Raw genomic sequence first — 26248 nt, forward strand, 5'->3', positions numbered from 1 at the left:
GAAATTTCAAATACTTCAATCTACTTAACAAAGGAAAGCTGTTGCTGCCATTGAACTGTTCCATGTTATTGGTTATTTAGCCAAGGCATACTAAAGTTGCTTTTAGTTAAAAGCCTGTGTTCCTGTGACTTGTGGCTGAACAGCATGTGCTGTCACCACAGGTTTTTGGTGTTATTTGGCATATCTTAACAGCAGGACCATTTCCCCCTCTGTTACAGAAACTGGTTGGTCTGAAACAGGTCAATCAGCTTAGCAACAGAGTAAGTTTATCACCTTTGTAGCCAGACTGTATTTTTTGAGACTGTGTGTGGTAGGACAAAGGTCATGGACTAGCTCAGAGGGGGATGAGGAGTCTGCCACTTTGGAGTGATGGTGACTACACTGTACCAGTTAATCTGTGGGGAAGCTGAAGTGGGCTAGCTGGACAAGATGGACTGGAATTGACTGCTAAGCCCCAAAGACAACAAAACAGTCTAGTTCAGACTGTGAACTAGCTGTGCCCAGGTGGCCAAGAAGGCCAATGGCATCCTGGCCTGTGTTGGCACTAGTGTGGCCAGCAGGAGAGGGATTGGCCCCCTTTACTCAGCACTGATGAAACTGTGTTTCAAGTGTTCTGTCCAGTTCTGGGCCCCACAGTTCCGTGAAGTTTATTGCATTGCTGGAGTGTGACTAGGAGAGGGAAGCAGATCTGGTGAAGGGTCTGGAGCACAAGGCCTGTAAGGAGGAGCTGGGAGACCTGGGGCTGTTTAGCCTGGAGAAAAGGAGGCTCAGGTGCAACTTATCTCTTCTAAAACAGCCTGAGCCTAAAAAACAGCGACGGGATGAGAGGACAAAGCCTCCAGTTCTGCACCAGGGAAGGTTTAGTTTGGGCACCAGGCGCAGTTTCTTCTCAGAAAGGGTCATTTGACAATGGACTGGGCCGCCCAGGCATGCGATGGAGTCACCGTCCCTGGAGGTGTTTAAAGAATGACTGGACGTGGCACTCAGTGCCATGGTCTAGCGGACACGCTGACGTTCGGTCACGGGATGGTCTCGACGATGCGAGCCCTTCTCCCGACGGGTCCGTGATCCTGTGGGCACACCTCCTGTGGGCCGCCGCCCGCGCTCCTCCCAGGCGCCAGGGGGCGCCATCCCGCCCGTCCGTCCCTCATGACGCACTTCTCTGCCCCGTGCCCGTGACGCCGCTGCCACGCGACGCGGCGCGGCGCGCTCCGAGCCTCCCCCGGAAGCGCCGCCCCGCTCCCGGCGTTCCGCCGCGCTCCCGGCGCCGCTCCCGGCCCGGCCGCCCGTCCCGCTGCCGGCAGCATGCTGGAGCCGCCGCCCGCGGAGCCGCCGCCCGCGGGCAGGGACGTGCGGGACCGCCTCAGTCTCTGGGACCGCCGCCCGCAGCCCACCGCGCCGCTCAGCGACCGCCAGACCGACTCGGTGCTGGAGCTGAAGGCGGCGGCCGAGAACCTGCCGGTGCCTGCCGAGGTGAGGCGGCGGCGCTGCCCGGCCCGGCGGGGCGGAAGGCGGGAGCGAGGGCGGGACCGGTCGCGGTGCCACGTCGCCAGGCGGACGGGGATGACGGCCCGGACCGGCTGGGCCTGCGGGGCCGCGGCCGCTCCCGGTCTTCGTGGGGCTAAGCAGCGATTTGTGTTCTGGGTCGCGCCCACAGCCGCGTCCCCAGCCTGCCGCCCTCCCTCGGGAGAGCTCTCTCTTCCGGGAGCCTGCCCCAGGAGCCTCACACCGCCCGCCTGCCCTGGCTGGCAGGCGTTTGTAGGCAGCGGTGGGAGCTTTCCCCTGAGAATCGACGGGCTTTATCTGCCTGACCTCGCTGCTTCCCTCAGTCCGCCTGCATTTGTCCTCTTGAAGTTGGGACCTTTAGTCGTGGAGTTAATTCTTTTGGCCCTCTTAAGTTGATCCTTACCAATGCAGAGCTGCTGGCGCCAACGTTATTTCCTGGTACGAGCTGTTTCCTCGAATGAACTGAGGAAAGCCAGGAATAGTGGTAAAAAGCTTAATAATTTGTCAGCACCATAGGGAACATGGTCTTCCACTGTATAAAATTCCAAACACTGACAAGGTGATTATTTATGAACACTTCCTTGTCTGCAAAGGGAGGTGGAACAGAATGCTCGCATTCCTAACTTCACTTTTCAGGAGGGCGTTTGTATTTAAACAGGATGGTAGTGCAAGATACAGTGCCATAAAATCAACAAAGCTTGCTTCAGCAAGAGTGTGAAAGCTCAGAACTGCAAAAGGGAGAGTGTAGAGCAATTCTTTCCTCAAATGCACCTGTTTCATTTAATCCTTCCTTGTTTTTTTTTTTTGTGTAAGCAGTATACAGAAAGTAAATAGTGGCAAGCATCCAAAGTGATTGTAGAAGGATGTCCTGTTATCAGAGGACGTTCTTAAGGATCTAAACCAGCTTTGCAGTAAGGCAGATACTCTGTTTTCCAGTGGGGACAACAACAAAGCCAAGACATTGAGTTCTTCAGGGAACTGAGACTGTGGTGTCCCAGCTGTCCTGAAACAGTGCGCTCTGATAGATTCACCTTTCCCTCTGTATTAGATATGAGAGAAACCCTGGCAGCCCTGCTGGGTTCAGCCCTGTTTTGGAGGGGCAGGGTAGAGAGGTGTGTGGAAGTTGGACAATGTATGTCTTTTTTTCTCAAATAGTTGAAATCCTGATGGTTCTTTTTATTATTAATGGTTCTTTTTATTATTAATATTACCAGGCAGGGGATATTTTACTGAGTTGTTTTCTACAGAGATACCAATTTGTAGTTAAACAGAGTTTTCTGGTTTTACCCTACTGATGTTCTCAGAAAACATACAGTTCATCATCATGTAATTAAAGAGGATATTATATTAGTTAAGTGTATATAACATTATTTGTCTTCTTGAATTAATTTCTTCCATATAGGCTAATTAATAGTCTCTGGACATACTTAAATAGAATTTATCTCAAGTTAATTTTTTCCATATTTTTCTCACTTAAACAAAATAATTATGGCTAAAAAATAATTCCTGTTCAGCAGAGCTATTCTTTGTCTTCTGAATAAATTATGTTAGCAGTCTTGAATTTTCCTTAAATGTCTGGCAAAAAATCTTGATGGTTCCTGTGTGGTGTTTCTAAATGTATGGATCTGTAGTTGTTGGTGTAATGGCTGGACTCAGTGATCTCAGTGTTTTTTCTAAACTTCATGATTCCGTGATTATCATGTTGATAGATACAATGCCAGTTGCATTTTTTTCTTCAGAAGTAGATGCCTGTAATTTTCTCATCTTACTGCTTTGGATTGCTTTGTAGTTGAGCTGCACATACGAATGCTCAGTGAGTTATCTGACCCAAGTTTGTGGTGTTTTGTGAGCAGCTTCCCATTGAGGACTTGTGCAGCCTAACATCCCAGTCGCTGCCTGTTCTGCTGACAGCTGCGGTGCCAGAATCCACAGAGGATGTCCTTTTGAAGGGATTTGCAACACTAGGGATGGAGGATGAAAGGATTGAAACAGCACAGCAGGTAAGTGAATGACCTCCAAGATGCAGTAATCTTCAGAGAATTCTGTTAGTTTCTGTGTGTCTTGCTTTTGGTGGGTTTGCTAAATCTTTTGGGCTGTTTTCAAGATGCATTAGGGACAACTTTGGGGGGAAAACATCAATGTAGTCTTAGCTTTGAAGTGACAGGTACGTTTTACATTTGGAATGGAATCTAATGTGAGAATAAGGTACGCCTTCAGTAAAGTGGTGCTGGTCTTGAAGTAGAACAACCCCCACTATCTAATGTGATACCCTTGTTCTTGTGCAAATAAAGCCCAATGAAATTCAGTCTTTCCCATTTTAACTCAGTGAAGGAATAGAATGGAGTATTTTACTTGGAAGAGACCCGCAGTGAGGAATTTGTTTCCTAGATCAATAACTGAATTCTGAAACAGAAGCTCATCTTCATTTCATAGATCATAGATTTGATTTTTTTTTAATTGATTGCATGTGATATCTATATTGTTCACACCATAAAATCTCTTCTAGTTCTTCTCCTGGTTTGCTCAGGTGCAAACACAGATGGATCAAGATGAAGGTGCCAAGTATAGGTACGTGCTCTTCCTCAGTTCTTTTCACTATAAGGAGTTCCACCCTTGAAGGACTTCATCTTGTCCATTAATGTTAGCACACGTTCACATTCAGCTGGTGGGGAGTGGGGAAATGTGTTGGGGCAGCTGAAGCTTTCCAAAGCTGTGTGCCTGACTCCCAAAGGCCATTGCCCAGGTGACAGAGCAGTTAAAGGGGGGTGCAGATTTCCTTCTGAACTGCCCAGTATATTTAGACAGATGGAAATTAGTTTTGGCTTACAGAAGGGGTGTAGACAAAGGCAATCTAAGAGCTTTCCTATGATTTTTCGATTGCTGCTGCTGCTGTTGCAATGGCATCCTCTGAGGGTGAGACTGTGTAAGATGAGGGTGGTGGTCATTTCTGTCCTCACCATTTGGCTCACCAGTGACTGTGTTTCTCATTTGGTACCTGCATTCCCTGCATTCCTTGACACTTTGCTCAGCTTCAGTTTTGAGTCTTGCCATTCTCATCTGTTTTTGTGTAACTGACTTCCCATCAGGCTCAGAAGAATCCCTTCCCACTGACTTTGACAGTTACTTCTTGGGAGTCTGAAGTACAGCTGAAAGGCTTAGCTAGATCAGCTGGTGGCTTTTATGGAAACTGGCTTCTGTTTTGAGACTTCACAAACTTGCCCTTGGCCACAGAGAGATGCTGCTGTATTCTCACTTCTGTTTTTCATCTGCTTTTCTTTGGGCTGCTTCTTTCTCTTTTGCTCTGATGTATGCAGTCATGACTTTTCTTAAAAGCAGAGGGTGAGGCATATACTGATCCCGTGATCTGATCATTAGGAACCTAAAAGGAGTAGCAGGCTTGCACTTGACATGTTCATAATGGTGCACACAGGTGCTCAAGTGTAACAAAGATGCACAGTGGTTTCACTACTAGTCAGCAGACTACTGTCTGCAGGAGGCCAAAGGTGCAGGAGGAAAATAAATAAGTTCTTTGCCTGTTGCATGTGGATACAGGGAATTGTTTTATTTGCAGCTTTTTAAATGGTAAAGTAGAACTCAGAAGTTTTAGCTGACATCCAAGAGTAATTAATTTTTAATATGCTTTAGATAAACTGAATGCTTGACATAACAGCTGTCATTTAGAGATTTTGTCTGCATTGAGCCTTAGGCAAATCTGGTGACAGCAAACACCAGATCTGTTTCTAAGCCTCTTTCAGTCCTTGCAGTAAGTTTTGAATCCTCTAGATAATTGCAGCTGCTTCAGGAGAGAAAAACAATTTCTAAATGGAAACTGAAAATTATATAGAAGAGACCCAAATTTACACTCCAGTTGGGAGCAAGGCCTAAGGAATTTGGCTGCTTGCAGAAGTCACTGTGTTTGTGCTGCCCATTTAGACAGAATTCACATGCTCCAGACCAGCTGTGGTGCAAGCTGCTCCTTTCTAGGTAGGCTTGCTATGAGGAATGTCAGGGAGATAGAGTGACCATTCCAGACCCTTCAGCTCTGTTATTTCTGAGGAGATGAAACATCTGGTTGTTGTGCACTCTTGCTTGATGCAAGTGATCTCTTATTCCTAGAGAGAGAAAAGTGGTGGCAGTGTCCCTGCAGGCAGCTGGATTTGCAAATACAGAAAGGGAAGTTTTATTTCTGTTATCTGTTGATTCTCTTTTTTTCTAGACAGATGAGGGATTACTTGTCTGGCTTTCAGGATCAGTGTGATGCTATCTTGAATGATGTGAATAGTGCCCTTCAGCACCTGGAGTCACTGCAAAAACAGTATCTTTTTGTGTCCACAAAGACAGGAACGCTGCATGAGGCCTGTGAACAGCTTTTGAAAGAGCAGGTAATCTTTGATGGAAGGATTGCTGGGAACTGCTAAGGCATCTTAAATTAAAGTTTATTTTTCTTGGGCTGGGAAAGCATGTGAGCTGTGGTAACAATCCATCCATTTGCTTTGGACCTAATTTCTTGGGTGTGTTTCACCTGCAACTGGGGTGTCAAGCTCTGCAGTATAAAGTTCAGGATATGCTTTAATGAAGAAAGCTAGCTGAGGGCAGCTTTTGTAACTGAGTCCTGACAAGTGCAAACTGTATTGGAATTAATAATTCATATCGCTTGCAGAAGTATTTTGAGCTGGTTAGTGCAAGATCCTTAAAGTTGAGAGCTTATTTCCCAGATACTTTCTTTTTCCTGATGAACTGCTGCAGCAGTGATAGAATGAACATATTGTTTTTATAGTCAGACTGGATAAGTGAGAACTTTTTAAGACTCCATTCCTGAGATACAGGATTTCTGCAATTCTTCATAATACTGGTGGCAGCTCTACTGTTTGTGTGCAAGATTCTGACAAACCTGTAGTATATATTATTTTAAATACACTACTGAAAATAATGTGTCTGGTAAGAGAGCAAGAGAGCACTGCTGTATTCTGCATCTTTTGTTGTACTTAATTAGTTGCAAGTCACTTGGAGCTGTTTAACAGTGGTATGTGCTGAGAGCTGGAAGGGAGGCTTAATGATATAGTTGTGTGTATATATATATATATATCTTAAGCTACTTGCTAGGTTGATGATTTTCTGATTTTCTTTTATTTATTGTTTTTTTAATAGTCAGAACTTGTTGACCTGGCTGAAAACATCCAGCAGAAACTTTCATACTTTAATGAGCTGGAAAACATCAACACTGTAAGTATTGTTTTGTTGTTAGTAGTCTTAGAAAACGAAAGTGTTCCAGTCTTTTGAACTTAGTCACCAACAGTAATGTACTTAGGTTCCTTACAATGATGCTTTGTCTTGTTTTCCAAAGAAATTGAATTCCCCTACGCTGTCTGTGAACAGTGAAGGATTCATTCCCATGCTGGCTAAGCTTGATGATTGTATTGCATATATTTCATCACATGTAAGTCATTCTGTATTAATTTTAGTTAAATTGTCACAACTATGTGTTCATAGTTTTTAATGGTTTTTTTTCCATGAAAAAAATTTCTCTGCCAAATACAGAAAGAAGTTAAAGATGGTGCTTTATAGACTTAGGAAATTTTGATTGAATATGTTTGTTATTCTGCTTAATTTTTGGAAAACATTGCTTTTTGTTTTGTAGGTAGTTACGTGAGTATTTTAAGTTTTGATAAACTTTTGATGTACTATTTCTATTTAAAATGGATTTTCTCTCTTTCTTTCAGCCAAATTTTAAAGACTATCCTGTATATTTAACTAAGTTTAAACAATGCCTTTCTAAAGCTATGCACCTTATCAAGACATACACTGTGAATACACTACAGAACCTCACAACCCAGTTAATGAAAAGGGTAAGGTGAATCAGTAAGTGGGAAGTGGAGCTGTACTGAAATGTCTATTATAACATCACACAGTTCTCTTTTTATTTTTTGAGGGTGGGATGTGTCAGCAGTTTTTTGTGAAAATAGGTCAGTGCTATGGTGTTTGTGTAGGTTGTCCAATACTCAGCCAAATGTGACAGAGACCTAGTGATCCAAAAGATTTAAAAGCAGTAATAATTAAAAAATGATGTAAAGGATGATTGCAGGAGGCGAAGTTGGTGAATTGAAGTAGGTGAGCAGTAAATGAGTGAAGGCCAGGGATGGATGAAGGATTGTGTTAGAGACACCAGATGGCCAGACAGTTTGCTTTCCTGAGCCAGAGCGTGCACTGGAGCTCTGAACTGGCTCTTGGTCTGTTGCCAAATGGGGAAGATACACAAGAGAAATAGAGGTACTGTGGTGTTTTGTTTTGGAGATGGTTTGCTTTGGAGACAGAGAGATTGAAGGGAATCCTTGAAAAAAATATACAGGAACTGGGTGTTACAGGATGGTAATTGTAAAGCACAACTCTGAGTTCAAGCCATGATCATTTTATTATTATGTTCCAGTAAATTTTCTTGGGTGCTTTTGGTCATGTAAATGTTCGTTTATTCTGCAGTGGTTTGTGTAGCTGCAGACAACAGCTGTGCCAGGTTCCTATTTAGTTTTGACAGTACTTCTTGTTTCATTTAAAAATGTTGACAATGATGCTAGAGTGTCCCAGGGAAGAGACACCCTGTCCCAGGTGTTCACTCCCCCTCACTCCAGTGAGATTTAGGCATAAATGTGAGCAGGGAGGTTTTTTGGTCTCATTATAATGTTGATAGTCTCATGCTGCAATATTCTGGCAGAGCAGAAGTGAGAGGGGAATGTATCTTCCTACGCACTTTGATTCTTGCTCCAATAATTGTTATGTACCTCGTGCTCAGTTCTATTACAGGCAAACTTGGTGTACTGAGGGATAATCAGTGAAACTGAAGGATGCTAGAATTGAGAACTGGCACACCTAAAAGAAGGGAATTCTAGGCAGTGTTCATGGAAGCTTATGAAAGGGTAATCCTGCAGTGAAGATCTTGGTTAAGTGGCATTGAACATCTTCTGTGTTTGGATACAAAACTAGGTTTTATGAAAAAGAAAAGCTATCGTAACTTGGTTTGATGCCAATGGATTGCCCTGACTGAGCTGAATTTAAACAAAACTGACCATCTCTGATAATCAGCATGTCTACAGAAAGAAGTGTGTAACCTAATTTCTGGATTTGAATTGCTGCTTAGGAGTTTTAAGTCAGGAAGGATATGTGTTTTAAGAGTCGGATGACCTTTTCCTTTCCATGTACATGGGGATTTTGTGGATATTTTATAAACTTTGAAAAATCAAATTGCTCCTTCTGCTGGAAGTGCAGTACTGGACCAGTGTTTTTCAGTTGTGATCAAGTGTTGAGTTTTCCTATTGTAACAGAGTAAGAGTGTCAGGACTGGAAAGGGACAGAGATCTGGATGTTCTTTGGTGATGCACACATGTGAGTGGAGGTTTTGATGTATGTTTGTAACAGAAGGATGATGAGGTTGCTCACAGGGATGAAAATAGAAGGTGGGGATGGTGGATTTGCTGTCCCCATCATGTTTCTAAAGAAGACCATCTCTTCTGTCTTGCTTCAGTAGAGATAAGGGGAAAAAAGCTTGGTGTGTACATTGGGTCTCTGCTGTGCTTTGTTAGTGCTAGTATTTATCCAAGTTCAAGCTGTCTGGCCTGCTGGGCTGGGGAGCCATAGGGGGAGCTGCCTGAAGACTTGATATTCTGCTTGGAGCTTGAATACACGCTGGAACTTAGCTTCTCTGCCTTGGGACCAGCAGATAAAAGGGAAATTTGTTCCATTTTAGTACTAAATGTTACAGACCAACAATCAGTACTACTCTGGCAGGTCTAGAGAAAATCGTTTTCTTTAATTGAGAATGTAATAATTACTGAAAATGTTCCTTTTTCTGTAGAGGCTGTTGGATGAAACTTTTGGGTTGGGTTTTGTTCTTCCATCTGACTGAGTTCTCAAACTAGCATGCCTTTGTTAGTGAAAAGTGGCAAAGAGCTGTTCCACTGGAAGCATAAGAATAAAGAACCAATACCCTGTTTCAGAGTCTAATTAACTCAGCCATTATATACTAGAAGCCAAGTATAGTATTTTGCTTTTTAATCAATTACTCATCTCTTCTTTCAGGATCCTTCAGCTGTGCCAAATTCTGACAATGCCTTCACGTTGTTTTATGTGAAATTCCGAGCAGCTGCTCCCAAAGTCAGGGTAAGTAGCTGGTAACTAACTTTTAAAAATGAAGTCATGAAAACGAGGCTTGAATTTATTAGTGCGAATGGAAGAATTGCATATTGTGCAAGTGTGAATGTCCAAAGATTGCATATTGTATCCATGGAAAAATACTACAAACTCTTTTCCAATTACAACAAAAAAAGTAATTTATTGTTAATACTTCTTTCTCTTTTTTTTTTTTTTTTTGAGTAGACTCTTATTGAACAAGTAGAGCAAAGATCTGAGAAAATGCCAGAGTGAGTATGTCTACATAATTTATCTTCAACTGTTTTAAGTTTTGAAAATGCTTTTGTCTAAGTACTGTTAAACACATTATTTGTTTAAAAGAAAGTTTTAAAAATTGAAATTACATAGACCTAAAGAGGGTGTTAGAATGCATTTAATGTGTGCCAGAAAATGATCCTAATGATGCAGTTACTGTTTTAATTTCTTGATTAGATATCAGCAAGTTCTCAATGAAATCCATCAATGTTACCTCGACCAGCGGGAGCTTTTACTCGGTCCAAGTATCGCTAGCACTGTTACAGAATTAACCAGTCAGAATAATAGAGATCATTGTGCTCTGGTAGGTAAAGTAGTCATGTGTTGTGTGGGTTTTGTTATGTTTTAATTTCCTCTCTCCCAGGCAAAATGAACTTACTTCATTCAGTCATTTACATGGAGAATAGTTACTGTTGTCTGTGAGTTTGAATCATTAACATTCTACTAATATTTTCAAGCCACACATGTTTTGTTTCTGTAAAAACTCCACTTTGTTACATACCTCACAGAAGGGGGAAGATAAAAAAGAAGCATAAAATATGGTTACTTAAATTTCAAAAACAAAAAAGAGACAGAAGTTGGCAGTGAGCTTTTATTTGTCTTTTTTATTTGGCTAGTAACTTCTTTTCAGCTCATAGTCTTAGAGTTCGTCTCGTTACTTTTGAATTTTACAAAGCTTCAGTTTAATCATAGCTGTTATCATCACAACACAATACATGATATATAGTAATAATACCTGTAATATCTCTTGTGATACTGATTCAAGGAAAAGAATTTAATAATCAAGTATTTGTATTTCTTTGAGTACAGGTACGAAGTGGTTGTGCCTTTATGGTCCATGTATGCCAGGATGAACACCAGCTTTACAATGAGTTCTTCACAAAACCAACACCAAAACTGGAGTAGGTGGTACATGCTGGTTTTGTTTTACTGCATGTTGTGTTTAATGTGTTGTGATGTAGCAGACAATACTATATGGCAAGCAGGGCTGTGTTCAAGTGGTTTGGTAAGAACTAGTAAGATAAAAAACCAGCTTAGTCACTAAGCGTCAGAAATTGATGTTCTTGTGTTTTCTTTTTTGTTCAAGCAAAAGCTTGGTAGCTCCCATTCTCCATAAATAATCGTTAAAATGCTCTGTAAATAGTCTGAAAGACTTAAAGATACTCAGGTTCTTTGAAAATAGCTATAGAAGTTTACAGCTCTCAGCTGTTTTTGTACAGCCTCTTTTGCACAGCCTGTTGAACAAGTACTTTCATTTGCCTCAGTCCAAAATTAGGCTGCTGAACTCCAGCTGTTTTTCCAGAAGGATTTAATGACCTGCCCTTACTGTCAAGGAATATTTGCATGTTGCCTGTATTTTGGCTGAACAGAAGGCAGGGTAGTGGATGCCTGACGAGAACAGTGTCCCAGTTTCCTCTGTCTAAACCGAAAAGAGGGACAGGTTGTTGCTTCACACAGTAATTGCATTGTAAAGTATTGTTAAGTTTTTTTGCAACAGACCTGTAATACTAATGCAGTTGAATAGATTATGCCCCTCCTCCAGTTTTCTGGTATGTTTTAGTAATGGTACTTGATTTTGAAATTCGGGTAGGTCACGTTCTCGTGCTAGAAAGTTCCTAACTAAAATTTATTCCTATTAATATAACTGAGACACTGGTTTTGAGTGTTGCAATGTCTTAAATCGAGTGCAGCTTGAGTTGGACAAATGTGTAACCTGAAAAAAAGACTGCCTGCAACCCTCCCCATCCTTCAAAGCTAAAGGAAAACCAAAACTGCATAAAGCCTCACTAGAGATAAACCACAGTGCCAGAGTAAGCCCAGTCTTTTCTGAGGAATTGTGGCCTCAATTATCTGAGTTATGGGCATGCTCAGATTTTGAGGTGACCAAAAAAAATTTGGATAAGAATCAGTTCAGCTATCTCAGTGCAACCCTGGAGTAAATATCCCTACTTGAAATCAGTGTAAAATGTTGTTCAGCCAGAAATTTTGTCACTAGGGCTATTCACACCAAGAATGAAAATAGACTTCCGATTTTTTTTTTAACTTTGATGGAATGTAACTACCTAATTTCATAAGAACTAAATAAACATTAATACATATAAATAAATATATTTATATTAAGAAATATATAAATATATATTTATATAAATAAAAATATTTTAAGAAAAATGTTTCAGATAGTAGCTACATTACTAGGTTTCTCTAAGCATAATACATAGCCACATTTTCTTTTCTGCAATGCTAAGCTGCTCTGAAGAAATTACAGCCAGGTGTCTATGTAGAGATAACAGTTTACCCCAATTTCTACCTATTCTTACCTAAGAGTAGAGATCTTACATTGAGTATTGTATTCAATAACAATTATTGTATAGTAATTGTATTTAATAATAAGGCTGGTGAAACTTTCTCTTTTGTTTCTGCTTTTAACATGGAGAGTTACTCTTTTAGCAAGTTGCTTATAGTGCTATAGGATGCAAAGGAAGAGGCATTCAAAATGTTTCTTCTGAGTATTTTTTCATGAGCATTTTTGTTCCCTGTCTGAGGAACTGAAGTATCCTTGTCCTATTGACAGACATTCTTAGTGAATAAAAAAAAATAAATTGTGCAATAAATTCAGTATCCTTATCACATGCAATTACTTCAGTGTTCTTGATGTTTATATGTCCATCTCTAATTGGGAAATTACTTGAGTTTTCAGGTACTGGCAATAGCATTAGTGCCTAATATATGATTAGTGAAGGGAGCATTGAGAATGGCAAAAATGTCTAGAGTGAGTGCTGTTGGTGTCTTTAAACAATATATGCATCTCTTTGAACATGAAAGAAAAAATAAATTTAAGTGGGATATCTGGTGTGTCACTGCATTGATATTGTAACTTCTGTTAGATTGGAAAGTGTGCTCTGAGGTGTTGGTAGCTATTACAGAAAACATTACCAAGCTTCTCCTCCTGCGTCCCTCTTTGTGTGTTTCTGATTCTAATACACTGTTGAGTACTTGGTATCAGATGAGTCTTTTTTCAAGGGAAAATTTGGGTTATGATTCTGAGCTCAGCAGGAGCATTTTTTGACACAGAAGCCAAGTAAACCACTTTGCAGCATCTTCCCTTTGTGACAGGTTGAGTTGGTGTGTGTAGGTTTTTTGTTTAGTCTATTTGGGTTTTTAAAATTTTATTTTAAAATTAATTAAAAGTTGTAACACCATTTTTAAGCAATTGGTATGCCACATCTTTTAAAATGAAAACTTTTCCTACTTTGTAGGAAATAGTGGGCTTATGTTTTAAACAGTCTTGTCTGAAGTCTTCTGTGACACTTGTTTTCTCACCCTCCTTTCAAAAATCTTTGCCACAAAATAATCTATGTTTGTGATAAAATTTTCTTTTGCTTTTGGGGGATCCTGAAAGTATTTTGCTTTATTTTTCCTTCATAGTGAACTATTGGAGAAGTTGTGTCTTTCATTGTATGATGTGCTGAGGCCAATGATCATCCATGTCATTCACTTAGAGACACTTTCTGAACTCTGTGGGATTCTCAAAAATGAGATGCTTGAGGATCATGTACAGAACAATGGTAACTCATAGATTTAAGATGATCGTTTTTAAGTGTTTTTTTAACTGACAAAATTACTTAATTGCATAGAAATTTTAGATGCTTATTTCTTTCTAGTGGATCTCAGCCTAACCTCATCTTTGACAGGTTTGTGTAAAATTATGTGTTTTCATTTATAGTGAAGTTCTGTATATTTGGGTCTGTTCATAGCATCATTTAAAGTAACATACTGATATTAGTCATGTTTTCTCTGGACTGTACAAATGCTAGCAAGCATCCACCCAGTGTGTATGCATGCACCAGGGTTGATTTAAATTAACTTTTCAAATGAGCAAATTGTTTCACCTGGCCCTGCTAATGCATCATCCATGTAGAGCTTTCTGCATAATGAGGATAAAACGAAGGAATGCAAACTGATTTTTTTTTCAATTCTCCTTAATGTCATGTTTCCCAGACTAGAAATTGTAACTTCAGCAGAGGAGTTAAGTAGCAGTGTATATTTTGGAGTTTTGTAAGTATGGAGAGCTCAAAGTATCATGGGAGTGAGCAGACCTGGTGTCTCATTTTGTAGTATGACCAGTGCATAATGGAATCCTTTCACAGTCTTTATTGCACCAGGCAATAAACAGAAATCATCCTTGGTAGCTGGTATATCACCCAGAGTAGCTCTTTGTCGCTGAAGCTGTGCCAATAATCATGAAGAATTGTTCACTTTCCTGGAAGTATAATTGCAACACTGTTGGGAATGAGCAAAAACTTGCTGACTTAATCTTTTGGCTTATTATAAGAAGTGTCTTCCTACTACTTAAATTTGGGCTGATACAATAATTCTTACATTTGATGTGAGCTTTGTTTCTTAAGTTTGATGCTTTGGTTCACCTGTTTTTATCACCTTCCAACAGCCACACCACGGGTATTGGTTGTGATAGAACCAAAGCCGCCTTGCTTTGTTGTTCCCACCAAAATTCCACTTAATGTACTCAGGTCTGAAATAAGCAGAGCCCTTAATTCTAACAAGGCATCTGATGTCATCAGTGTGAGGTTGCATTTTCATAGGCTAATGAAAATCTGGAGAGCCAAACCAGCTGCAGTATGGAGTAAATTCCTTGTTTGTCACAGATTTGTCTGCATGCCACTGTTCCAAAAACAGCCTGACTCCCTCTACAGCGAGTCAGGTTCTTACAGTCCTGTATGTGATACTTCAAACGTGTGTTTCTGTGATCTTGTTTTGTAATTAACAAGTTTGTGCCTTGTCTTGCCTTTGTCAGCTGAACAACTGGGTGCATTTGCGGCTGGTGTCAAGCAGATGTTGGAAGATGTACAAGAGCGCCTTGTCTATCGGACACATATTTACATTCAGACTGACATCACTGGCTACAAGCCTGCACCAGGAGATCTCGCCTATCCTGACAAACTGGAAATGATGGAGGTACAGCCTCAGCTTTTTCATTCTCCCTGACTTTGTACATGCAGTGTATGCAGTAGTGCAGTATGGTGCTTTGCAGCTTGGGTTTTCCTGCTCTTAGGTGTATTTAGGGTTACTGGCATTTTTAAATTGACACCTGCTGATTAAGTTATGACTCTAAACTAGATGTCAAAGTTTTATGTCAAACTTAGTGACAGTGGCAATAGTTCACAGTTAACAGTTTTATCAAAACTTGAAGCTTCTGAACTTTTATTTACCTTAATAAGTTATAGGTATTACCCAATGTATTTTCTAGTTGAGCTGGAATTGAAGAGATGCTTTAGACAGTCACAGTTAGCTGCAAGTTTGTTTTCAGAATTACTGGTCAACTGGCTTTTGGTAGGCATGTGTGTACCCTGTGCTCAGGCAGTGTGAGAGGAGACTTGCTTTAAATGATTAAACATGTTAGCAATGGCTTCCAGAAGCCTTTTTCAAGTTCTTATCACTATTAGCTGTTATTTTAGTCATTCCAAGCCTTTTGAGTCAATGTTCCTGTTGAAATGTATCAAACTAATTCTACTTACTTTAAAAGGTTAATATTATACTGATGAAAGTTTCAGAATGAAACAACTCACAGGAATAAAAAAATGCCCAGTGAGAAACCTTTAATGGGTTTTTGACTAGAACAAGCTGCAACTGCATGAGGACTGCATGGAAGCAGTAAAGCATAGTTAAGATCCCGCTCCAAATAACTATTGCCATTCACTTTATAATGGCAGGCCCAAGCTGTCAAAGTACTGAGGTGACTGAGACTGGCCTTTCCAACATGGACTGGCAAATCCAAATTTTATTGCTATATTCTGCTTTGCACCTAGCTGCCAGAATAGCTGGGGGTGCTTAGAAAATTGTAGGACTTAGTTCCACCTGGTACCAATTGGCAGAGAAACTGCTGTTTGACTTCAGAATCAGAACATTCCTTATAAAAAATACAGAAGCTATCTGTCTGTCTGTCTATTAATCTATCTATCTATCTATCTATCTATCTATCTATCTATCTATCTATGTCTGTCTGTCTGTCTGTCTGTCTTATCTATCTTCTCTCTCTCTCTCTCTTCTCTCTGCCTTCCTAAAAAATATGTACTTTGCTGTGGGCTGAAAGAAGTTAACATTGTATAACTGTACCTGTGCTCAATTCTTGCCTGCCAACAGACAAAACACTGTGAGAAAATTATCAGTAGTGAACCCATGTTGCTATGATATTGTCTTTATACACATCTAAAGCTTTTACTTTGCTATAGTTTGTACTTTGGCAATTTTGTGGGATGTCCATAGGGTTTTAAACCCTGAAGCTAGTGAGTTTGTTGAGTACATGCTGTTTGTACTGAAAGTTTAAGGAGTAATAAACATCTTCAGGCAAGTGATTCTGATGTTTGGTCTGTATGAGGCCTTACTTTCTAAAAGTGGTCCTATGGCCTTTCAGCTAAGCAAGGGAAAGTTCATGCCAAATTGAGAAATGATGCTGCTCTTCATATGTCCTCGTAAGACATCAGTTTTTGCCTCTTTTGAGATTCATTTTTCTACTGATTGCTTTTAAACCTCAAAACTTTGCTATTTAGAGAGACCTTCTGTCTTAGTAAATGAATTATTAAGATGTTAAAAGCACAGGGCAGAAGTGTTTCTTGTGCTGTTCTGCTCAGATATTAATGCAGTTCTTTGCCCATTCTTGCTGCCTCTTGTTGCTTTGAAGCAGACCAAGCAGTGGAAAAGGTTGAAGTGTGGAAATGTTGAGTAATGTTAGGAGAAAGCTTTTGGTTGAACTCCTGCAGGGAATAAACTAGAGAGTACTTCTGGGCCATTTGCACATATCATTTATGGAAATAAAGCCATCAAAAATGATCTGTTTAAAATCCAAGTAAGTGTGGAACTGGGTTACCCTATTTTGACCTTTCCTTTCTAGATAGCTTTATAGGTCATTACTGAGAGATCAGTAAAACAGGCAAAATGAAAGAACAGTGCTTTACACAGATATGTATTTGTGAATCTTTATTGTATTGCAATATTTCTGCTACTATTTTGGAAACATCTGCCTTTTTCTTCTAAATGTGTTTGAAACACTGGAAGCTGAGTGTAGCTGATTTCCTTTGCAATTCATTATGCTTCTATCTGTGAAGTAGTGTTATGTGATATTAAAATATTATTGTGTATCTTTCTTTGCAGCAAATTGCACAGAGTTTGAAAGAGGAACAGAAGAAGCTGCCATCTGAAGCTTCATTTTCAGATGTCCGGCTAGAAGATCCCGAGTCCTGCAGCTTAGTTAAATCTGGTATGAAATGCATCTCATATTGTCAGTTTAATGCATAAAGCTCATGGGATGTGAGCATTAACTTGAACCATCTGTGAGAAACTTGCTTGTATCTTAAAGGGTTATTTTGCTAGACAAATTCATAAGCGATTTTGAGAGGTGAACTTTGTCTCAAAGTTTTAGTTTTGTATTTTTTATGAGAAACAGCCTAATCTTGTTCTTTTGGTGCCATTTCTTTGTGCTTCCAGTGCAGTCCATTATGTGAAGCAACTTCTTTTGCAGCCAACAGCATCTGCTGTGCTTAGTATAAACCTGAGCTTTGTATTCTCCACTGGAAAGTATCCCTGCTATCACGATGTGTAGTTGGGGATGCTTCTGTTTGTCAGCTGTGCTGAGAAAGGTGATTTAATGTGTCAGTTACATCTCTTAAATTATAGATATTTACAATAATTCAGAATTTAGGACTTGACATTTTAAACATGTGACTTATGTGTCTGTAAATTACAGCAAACTGCAAAAAAAAAATTTCATCAAATGTGGCTGTTCTGATGCCAGTCATTTGAATGTTACAAATTTTTAAATTGCTGTTGAAGATCCATGAAGAATTTCTCCTTTTATTTTATCAGTGTTCAGAGTGGTACAGTATTATTTCCCCAGCAGCATCTTTCTCAGCTCTTTATCACTTGTTTCTTGTATTCCTTTTGATTACATGGTGGTTTCTTGCTTTTGGTTTGGAAGGTCTGCAGAGGTGTTTCTAGCTGGCCTCCACAAATCCCATTGAGTTCATCATACTTCACCCCAGGTGTATGGAACTTGCAAGTCTTGTAAATCTCACATGCACACAGGAAATGGAGGGAACCTATATGGTATAATTTGAAGATATGTGTCTGAGATAATTGGTATTATTTGCCCTTCAGAGGTGCCTCTCTCATTTCAGTACCTGGAGGAGTAGCTGGAGTGACTAATAAATGGCCTAGGAACCTCAAACTGATAGCATAAGATTTTACAGGCTTCCTAATTACTGTGACGATAAATTTATAGTTGCAAAAGGTAGAAAGATATTACTGGATTATTTCAGATGATTTCTGTGCTGATCACATAAACACAAGTGCATTTTCCATCAGTATATATATATATATATATATATATAGTTGTAAAACTATAAAAATTTTACTTTTTTTAAATGGTTGGTATTTGATGCTATTGGTTGGTTCTGATGTTATTGACTCAGCTGTTTCCCAGCTTGATTTAGGGACAATGAAAATGTAAGCAGACTTCTGTCTGTTAGGTGTTGTGAAAATCTATTTTGAGCATACAGAATTATTAAGAAGGTTACCCAGGAGGAGAACTTTTTTATGTTTATAACAACCTCATCACAAAATTGGTTTTGCCGTTATTTTTACAATTATTAAAATTATGTTTAAACCCTATGTTTTCTGCAACTGTATAATCTATGTAGGATTATCCCCAGCAGAAAGAAAAGCATGAAGAAATAAAATAGATTTTTTTTTTCCTTTTTTTTTCTAAGCATTTCCTGTAATTCTGTGATCTCTAACCATTTATTTTTCCTCTTTTCTCCTATGCTATTCTTTTTTCATCAACTGTTTGATCATTTCAGCTGTTTAGTTGAGTGAAAGGTGTGTGCCATTGGAGACCTGCCTGTAAAACTAACTCATTAAAAAAGGTCGAGCTGGGCCACCCCTGAAAGCAAATTCATGTCTTTCACAGGCTTGTGCTTTCTTCACATCAGAAATCTAGTACTGACCTGCTCAGAAGGAAAAAATAATTAACCTGTTTGGGTAAAATAAAATGTCATATTTCTGTGTAGAGAGTATAAAATGCGGTTGATATTACAGTCTCCTTTAGTTGAAAGGACAGATGGGCAAATTTTTCATGTGTGTATTTACTTTTAAACAGGTTCAGCGGAATCCCTTAATCCCAGGCATCAGAGCACGATTTCACCTGCAGATCTGCATGGAATGTGGTATCCTACTGTCAGAAGGACTCTAGTGTGTCTCTCAAAACTCTACAGATGTATAGATGTATGCAAAAATTTATTTTTCTAATTTATTTAGGTGAAGTTATAAAGTGTGGGGAGCACCATGTCTAAATATTTTAATATAAACTAGGAGTGGACAGTTACTGGCCTCTAACCTCTTGGTCCTTCTGCTGCTATCTTTGTGTAAAACAAGGGAACTGACAAATTTAGGTCATCATTTCCAAGACAGTTTTATATTTGTAGAACTAGAAAAATGACACTGATTTATACATCTATTGCTTTTGCCGTTAGAGAAATAATTTAGTGTCTGATGTTCAAGATACTGGTCTCACCAAAGCTGAGGAGTGAATAGGACAATTAAAAATAGAAAGTTCTGGGTCAATTACAGGGACTGATTTTATTGCTGAAATTACTGAATGAATGTGTTTGTGTGATGTCTCTGGTCTCAAAAATGGTGACTCTACTACTTCTACATTTTGAAAACATTGTGAAATTTTTTTTTGTGGTGCATCTCTTCATGTTTCAAAACAGAAACCCATTTCCAAAGTTTATAACAGTGGAAATCTTCATGTCTAGCAGAAACAAAAGCAGTGCTTACTTAACACATATTTTAAGACTTTCCCATTAGAATCTGTTTTGTGTTGCTCACTTAACAGCATATAAAGCTGATAAGTCACTGAGGAGACTAATGCAAGTATTTCTGCTTTTCTGCCTGTGTTGTATCTTTATTAGATACATTTAATGGACTTAAAAATATCTTTGGTGGGTGTTACATGAAATTCCTGCCAAGATGCTATTGCTAAAAAAGAAGCTGGAAAATGCTAATGCTTTATTGCTTAAAATGTCAATCCTGCTAAAGATAGATGAATATTTCCCCTTGTTTTCAGCTAGACCTTTGTAAATGAGGTGATTTCTGCATTGTTCACAAGGCTCATTTACTGTGTGTCTGCACAGAGGTTAATTTAGTTTTCCCCTGAGACACTGTAGCAAGAACTAGTAGCCCTTGCCTGCGCAGGCAGTAGGTAGGGAAGACATGAATTCAGTGGAGCTGGCGAGTCTGGGGCAGTCAGGGCTCTCCTGTGCTCTGTTGCAGTGCTGGTGGGGGCAAGCTGTGTTCCTATGACTGGCTCAGCTGTAGGATCATATTGCTGCCACTTAAGGACTTGCTCTGTGTCCCCTGGGCCATGGCAGCTGTCATGTTTGTTTACTAAGCTGTCACAAATGTGAGGTAATTTGAGTCTGCCTGAGGTTAAGCTCACTCAAATGATCTCGTGTCTATTGCAGATGAGGCTTGCACGCACAGGTAGTTGCCCTGACATACAAAGAGGTGTCTGGTCAGGTTACCCAGCACACACCATTCATGCTGTTGGCTCTGAATGTGTGAGGTGTCACTGACTGTGTTGCTACCCAGGTGCCAATTCAGAGCTGCAGGGTGAGCAGGGCATGCTTGTGTGGGTACTTGCATACAGCCTGAGTGCTTGTAGCAAGCTTTTGTATGTGAGTGTTCTGTCCTGCGTCACTGCATTTAGCCAACATGTATGTAGCTAGTTAATACGGAGTTTTATAAACTGGTAAACACATTGCTCACAAAGTGCAACTCTTAAAATTCTGCCTAAGCTTTGCTAAAACCTCTTTTGTTGGTCTGATTTCCTCTTCCCTGCAGAGGGCAGTGTTTCAGGGATTATCGCAAGAGGCCTTATCTGCCTGCATCCAGTCACTGCTGGGAGCTGCTGATTCCATCAGCAAAAATAAGGTCAGAATCTGTGCTTTGGCTATGATTCCCACAGCCCCCAGCCCCTTGTATGTCTAAAGTCACGAAGCAGTGGTTCAGAATTCTGTTAAAATCTCAGTCAAAACATGTTGCTCTGCCCTCAGAGACTGATGGATTTCCCGGTTCTTAGTTATGGTTAATGTATTGCGGGGCAAAGATAATGATTCACATGCTAGCCTGTCTGAAAAGGTGGAATACAGATCATAGCAATCGTGTTTACAGGCTGCTCTAACTCATAGGAATTCAGTAAAGTGATGCCTAAAGAGAAATTTCTGCAAGAGGACTTTGCTCTCTGTATTTATTTATTCTTTTTTTCTCTGCCTTCATTATTTGCATTTTCAAAAATCTTTCTGTATTATATTTACTAGGAAGAAATTTTAAGTATTCTCTGCTCAGAATTGTATTATGAAAAGATTTGATCTCGTGTGTTGCTCAGAATTCAATGCATCAAGTCATTTAAACTTCAATTGTGTTTAAGTAGTTGGAGTAAACTTTCTTTTTCCTGTCACAATTCATTTAAATCCTGTAGTAATTTGTGAATTCCTAACAGCCAGGAAGTGAACTAAAAAAAATAAAAAATCTTAGTAGGCTAAAACTGTTGGATTTTTATAAGTGGTAAATATTTAGTAATGAAAAAGGTTCTGGTTGTGATTGGAAATGAACAAACAAACCCAAACTACTCAAGAAGCCCTTTCCACCACTCATTTTTAGTGAAATTTCTGTTTCTTGAAATTGCAGATTTAAATCTGGTTTCTCCTTTTCTGTTTTATTTAACATCATATCAAGGAAAGGTCTCTTCCAGCTTGCAAAAGCGAATTTGAATTCTAGAGTCCTTGTTTTGTGTCAATGAGCCATGAACTTTAAAGATTAAAACCTGCACACAGTGTAAAGCATGTAGCTAAAATAACAAGCAGTACAAAGATGATCATTTTGATGGTGTGATCTTGGCCTTCTTTTACTCTTTGTATCTTTGCTGTACTGTTTAGAAATTAACTAAGCTTTGTGTTTAATGACATGAGAAAAATGTGTTGTAAGACCTTTGCAGAAAAGCACAGTTAATCAAGGTTATTACAGGAACATTAGCTTTTTTTAGTCATTGTCATGATGAAAACAAATTTAGAACCTCATGTTTTTCAACTTTATATGAATTACATGAAATAATTCCTCTCTCTGAAGAAGAATAAATTTTTATCTTTCAAATAGTGGATATCTTTACTTAATGAGGACATTTAGTAATATGGCTGTATAATCTAATTCTTCTAAGAAATGGGAATAAAATCTGCTTCCATAGTGCAGTGTATTAGGAATAGTACAGAAGTGGGATTTGTTGATCTCAGAGTGTAATTAATGACTCTACAGGCTAATGGAAAAAGCTTGTTAACTAATAAAAGTGGAAACGTTGAAACTTTGCTCTTCATTTAATTGTTTGGGGTTTATTTTTTACGTGTAATGCATATTCTTTTTTTTGTGCTGTAGACCCAGGTTGATGGACAGCTTTTCTTAATAAAACACCTTCTGATTCTTCGTGAACAAATTGCTCCTTTCCACACAGATTTCACCATTAAGGAGATTTCCCTGGACCTTAAGAAAACTAGAGGTACTAAACAGTTGCTGGCTACAAAATGGGATGGGATTGTCCTCCCTCTGTGCCAGCAAAAGTTTTGGGTTTATTTTATGTTCATTTGCAATGACCTGTGTGCTTTTTCTAATCTCTTGCTTTGTTTCTAGCTTCTCTGAAAAAACCCAAAACCATTCTCCTACTCAAGGCAATTCAAGATGTGTCTAATAAATTCTTTATTTTTGTATGAAATGCGTTTGCCTGCTTTCACTGCTGACCTAACTCATTTGTCCAGTCTTTTTTAAGAGCAGCTAAGTAGTCTACAGATCTATTGCACAGAGATGTCTTTCCTCTTTTCTGACTTGTTAAAGGACTATCTTTCCTTACTGCTGCTTACCAGGTGCATCTAACAATACGTAGCCAACTTAGCAAAAGGAAATTAAGATTTCCTGGACCTTTCTGTGAGGTTTTTGATTAGAGAAGGATTTCTTATTTTGCAAGTTCAGTAAACAATGTTGGTATTATGTAGGAATCATCTCTCTTGTAAGAAAATAGAAGTAGTGGCCATGTTCATGGTTTTTGAAATTGTACTATTGTTCCTTTGTAAAATTCAGGAAAAAAGCTCTCAATACAAAATTGAACTGTCATACACTTTCCAAGTTGTAAGGATAATGGGAAAAATTGTTGGAAGCATGTCAAGTTTCTCTCCTTTCATTCCAGAAGTAAGAGCTGAAGAAATAACTTCTCTTTCCTGCTAATATGCTGCAGTCTTTACTCTGAAGCAAGCATTTCTTACACTAACCATTTCACTTGTTGCATTTGAACATCAATGAAACCTCCTACCTGTTGAGTGGTTTCTAGTTGACTGGAGGGTAAAGGGCAAATACATCCTTTTGGTGTCTTGCCCTGGCTGACACACAAATTTGTTCTCCATCTTCATTTAATGGAATAAATTTTTGTGCCAGCCAGTGCTTTGCAGGTGATAGTGGTAAGTAATGAAAAATTCTTTATATTGGCTGGTGGTGGCAGTGGTATTGAAAAGATGTATGTTGTGCTTAATTCTTACTGTGGTTTAGCATAGGCCAGTAGGGCTTTTATGTTTGGGATGAGTTGTAGAAGAAGAATAACACGGCTAATAGTGTTTCTGTGTTCTAGCCAAACTTGCTGCACACAAGTTTAAGTTTTTATTTGGTATTTACAGATGAAGTGATACTGCTTACTCTAAAAGTCATGTGTTTGCCCCATTTCTTTGAAGTAGTATAATGTTAAGGTTCATGGAACTGAAATATTCAGTGGGAAAAAGGACTAGCTCATAATCTTCTAATCAAGAATTTGTGAAATTTTGGGGTTTCTCAAATTGCTGGTAAAAAATTCAGAGAACAGAAATAGTCTTGCTCTGTGTTCACCTTTCACTGCATAGGAGTGCAGATTCTTAGTTCAGTGCAATAACTACAAACCTGTATATTTGGTATTCTCTGTTTATTTAATGCCTCAAAGAGCATTTCTTTTACTCTTATGTCTTTTTTTCCTCCCCCTGTTTTATATAGAGTGCAGAATTTCTTTTGAAATTAAAAAAAAAAAAAGCAGATGGGTGTGTAGGATGATAAATGGCTGACAGTAGGGTAAAAAGCTATACTGCAACTAATAATTTTCTTTTTCCCAATTTAGCTAGATTTCATCTTGACAGCAACCTGTTAGGACTATAGGTGTAATTTCAGTATCTTGTGTTAATTACAGACATTATTGCTTTTCATTCTTGAGACTTCTGTAGAGAATATAAACATGAATTTATTTCAACCTTGTTGTTTTGTTGTTTAGTCCTAACTATAACAGCTAATTAGAGGAAAAAAAAGTGCCAATTCAAAGTTATTTCATGCAACTATAGTTGGCTTTCCCAGGCAATGTGTGCAAAATTTTGTATATTGTTTGTAAATGCTTAACTAGCTTCCACATGTAAAGGTCTTCCACTAGAAGATACAGTAACAAGAAGAGGAGAGCTCACACAATTTTCATGCTGCACAATTTTCAACTGCAGATAATATCAGCGACTTGTTAGTTTCCTGTAATGTGTTTATCTGTTAAGACTGTGCAACTGTTAGGTCTAGGTGTATCATAGGTGCCATTGAAAAGGAGTGAATTAAGCCTTGTGTGCTTTTGTGCTTGTGCATCCACCCCCAGCAGTGCTAGAATCATTAATGTTACAGTCATAATCATTCATGCTGGGCCATTTTTTATGCATAAATAAGTGATTAGAGTTTGTAGATTCTGGAGCTGAGTGGCATTGACTTACAGTGTGAGTGACTTTCTGATTCACAGATGCAGCATTTAAAATCCTGAATCCTAAGGCAGTTTCAAGATTTTTTAGACTAAACAGCAACAACGCCTTGATACAGTTCTTACTGGAGGTAATGCAGTCTTATTGCATTAAGAAAAATTGGGTCATGTAAGTGTGTGGTGATCTCTGGCAAGTAAAAGAAGAGAATTGTCGTTCTCTGTTCAAGGGTACTCCAGAAATCAGAGAACATTATATTGACTCCAAGAAAGACGTAGATCGTCATCTGAAATCAGCTTGTGAGCAGTTTATTCAGCAGCAAACCAAACAGTTTATAGAACAGCTGGAGGAGTTCATGACAAAGGTACAAATGTGTGTATGTTTGCTAACCTAACTGAAATACTGGTAGGATAAGGGAATTGGTATTTAAATGGGGTATATGACAAGCTGCTAGTGCTATGTGATTAGCTGAAGATAATGTGATTTCCTTTAAGTTCCAACAGCAATTTTCCAGGCATTTTTGAGATTAATGAGTTAAAGTAACATGTCATTGTTTTTAAAAGCAACCCTTGTGTTCTTTGATCAAGAAGCTTTAATTTTTCCTTGAATTTTAACAGGTGTGTGGTAGGAGCTTTTCTTTTTGCAGAAATTACTTTTGACTGCATTTGTAAGTCTTCAAAATCACCCTTGGGTCATGTGTGTTCTTGAGGGAGATCTTAGAGCATTAGATATCTTATAATTTCTTTCTAGAAACCTGCTCTAGAGGTCAGGATTTCTAGGTACCTTGAAAAAGCCTCACAGTAGGATCTATTCTGAACCTTAGGTCCTGAGGGTAAGTGACATGACCTCTCAGCAACTGGGGCTACAGCATTGCATGGACTGCAGATATCCCAGCTTCTGTTTTTTTAGAATTTAGAAGATTACAGTATTAAATTTACTCATGCCCATCATGCTGGGGTAGGGGTCAGTGGCATGCGTAAAGTATAGATGGGTAACTGGTGAGATTGATAGATTGTCTGAGTGATCTCAATGATTCATTTGGAATCTGGGGAGTTTCACTAAGCTGCTTAAGGATAAATCTCTTTTGAGGTTTTGTATCCTTAGGTGCCTAAGCATCTTTGTAAATTTAATCCCATTTTGAATTTTACTTTCAAGAATTGATCAGGGTTGTAATTTTGAATTGCATTTCTGTCAAGCTGCTTCCCCTGTGTGTTGTTAAGTCAGGTCGTAGAGGAGACAGAGCAGTGAAGATTCTGTACACAGTGGTATCTAAGAGAGTTGTGCAATTTTTACTTGGTCATTTTGTTGTGAACTCAACTGAAAGAAAAATGATTTTGTTGATTTTACTTGTTTTAGGTAGCTGCTTTAAAAACAATGGCCACTCAAGGAGGTCCCAATTACAGCCTTTCACAGCAACCTTGGGCACAACCAGGTATTTACTTTGGTTTGTATTCATG

General features: G+C 39.1%; 1 protein-coding gene across 2 annotated transcripts in view; it reads left to right on the forward strand.

Moving 5' to 3' along the window:
* Positions 1–399: 399 nt before the first annotated feature.
* COG3 (component of oligomeric golgi complex 3) overlaps positions 400–26248 on the forward strand; it is a 31451-nt gene continuing 5602 nt past the window's right edge. Inside the window, exons 1-20 of one of the 2 annotated variants that reach the window (XM_086881251.1) lie at positions 400–1473; positions 3360–3506; positions 4013–4074; positions 5723–5888; positions 6655–6729; positions 6851–6943; positions 7227–7352; positions 9574–9654; positions 9871–9914; positions 10117–10243; positions 10750–10841; positions 13366–13505; positions 14753–14913; positions 17107–17212; positions 19109–19233; positions 20854–20943; positions 22438–22558; positions 24836–24924; positions 25021–25155; positions 26148–26223. In XM_086881251.1, coding sequence (XP_086737377.1) covers positions 1306–1473; positions 3360–3506; positions 4013–4074; positions 5723–5888; positions 6655–6729; positions 6851–6943; positions 7227–7352; positions 9574–9654; positions 9871–9914; positions 10117–10243; positions 10750–10841; positions 13366–13505; positions 14753–14913; positions 17107–17212; positions 19109–19233; positions 20854–20943; positions 22438–22558; positions 24836–24924; positions 25021–25155; positions 26148–26223 — 2224 coding nt within the window. In that variant the 5' untranslated portion in view covers positions 400–1305. Of the gene's footprint in view, positions 1474–3359; positions 3507–4012; positions 4075–5722; positions 5889–6654; positions 6730–6850; positions 6944–7226; positions 7353–9573; positions 9655–9870; positions 9915–10116; positions 10244–10749; positions 10842–13365; positions 13506–14752; positions 14914–17106; positions 17213–19108; positions 19234–20853; positions 20944–22437; positions 22559–22689; positions 22772–24835; positions 24925–25020; positions 25156–26147; positions 26224–26248 lie in introns of those variants that run through there. The other variant, XM_086881252.1, reaches the window with a different exon arrangement.

Source organism: Cyanistes caeruleus, chromosome 3 (assembly GCF_971803275.1).
Source record: "Cyanistes caeruleus chromosome 3, bCyaCae1.hap1.1, whole genome shotgun sequence".
NCBI lineage: Eukaryota > Metazoa > Chordata > Aves > Passeriformes > Paridae > Cyanistes > Cyanistes caeruleus.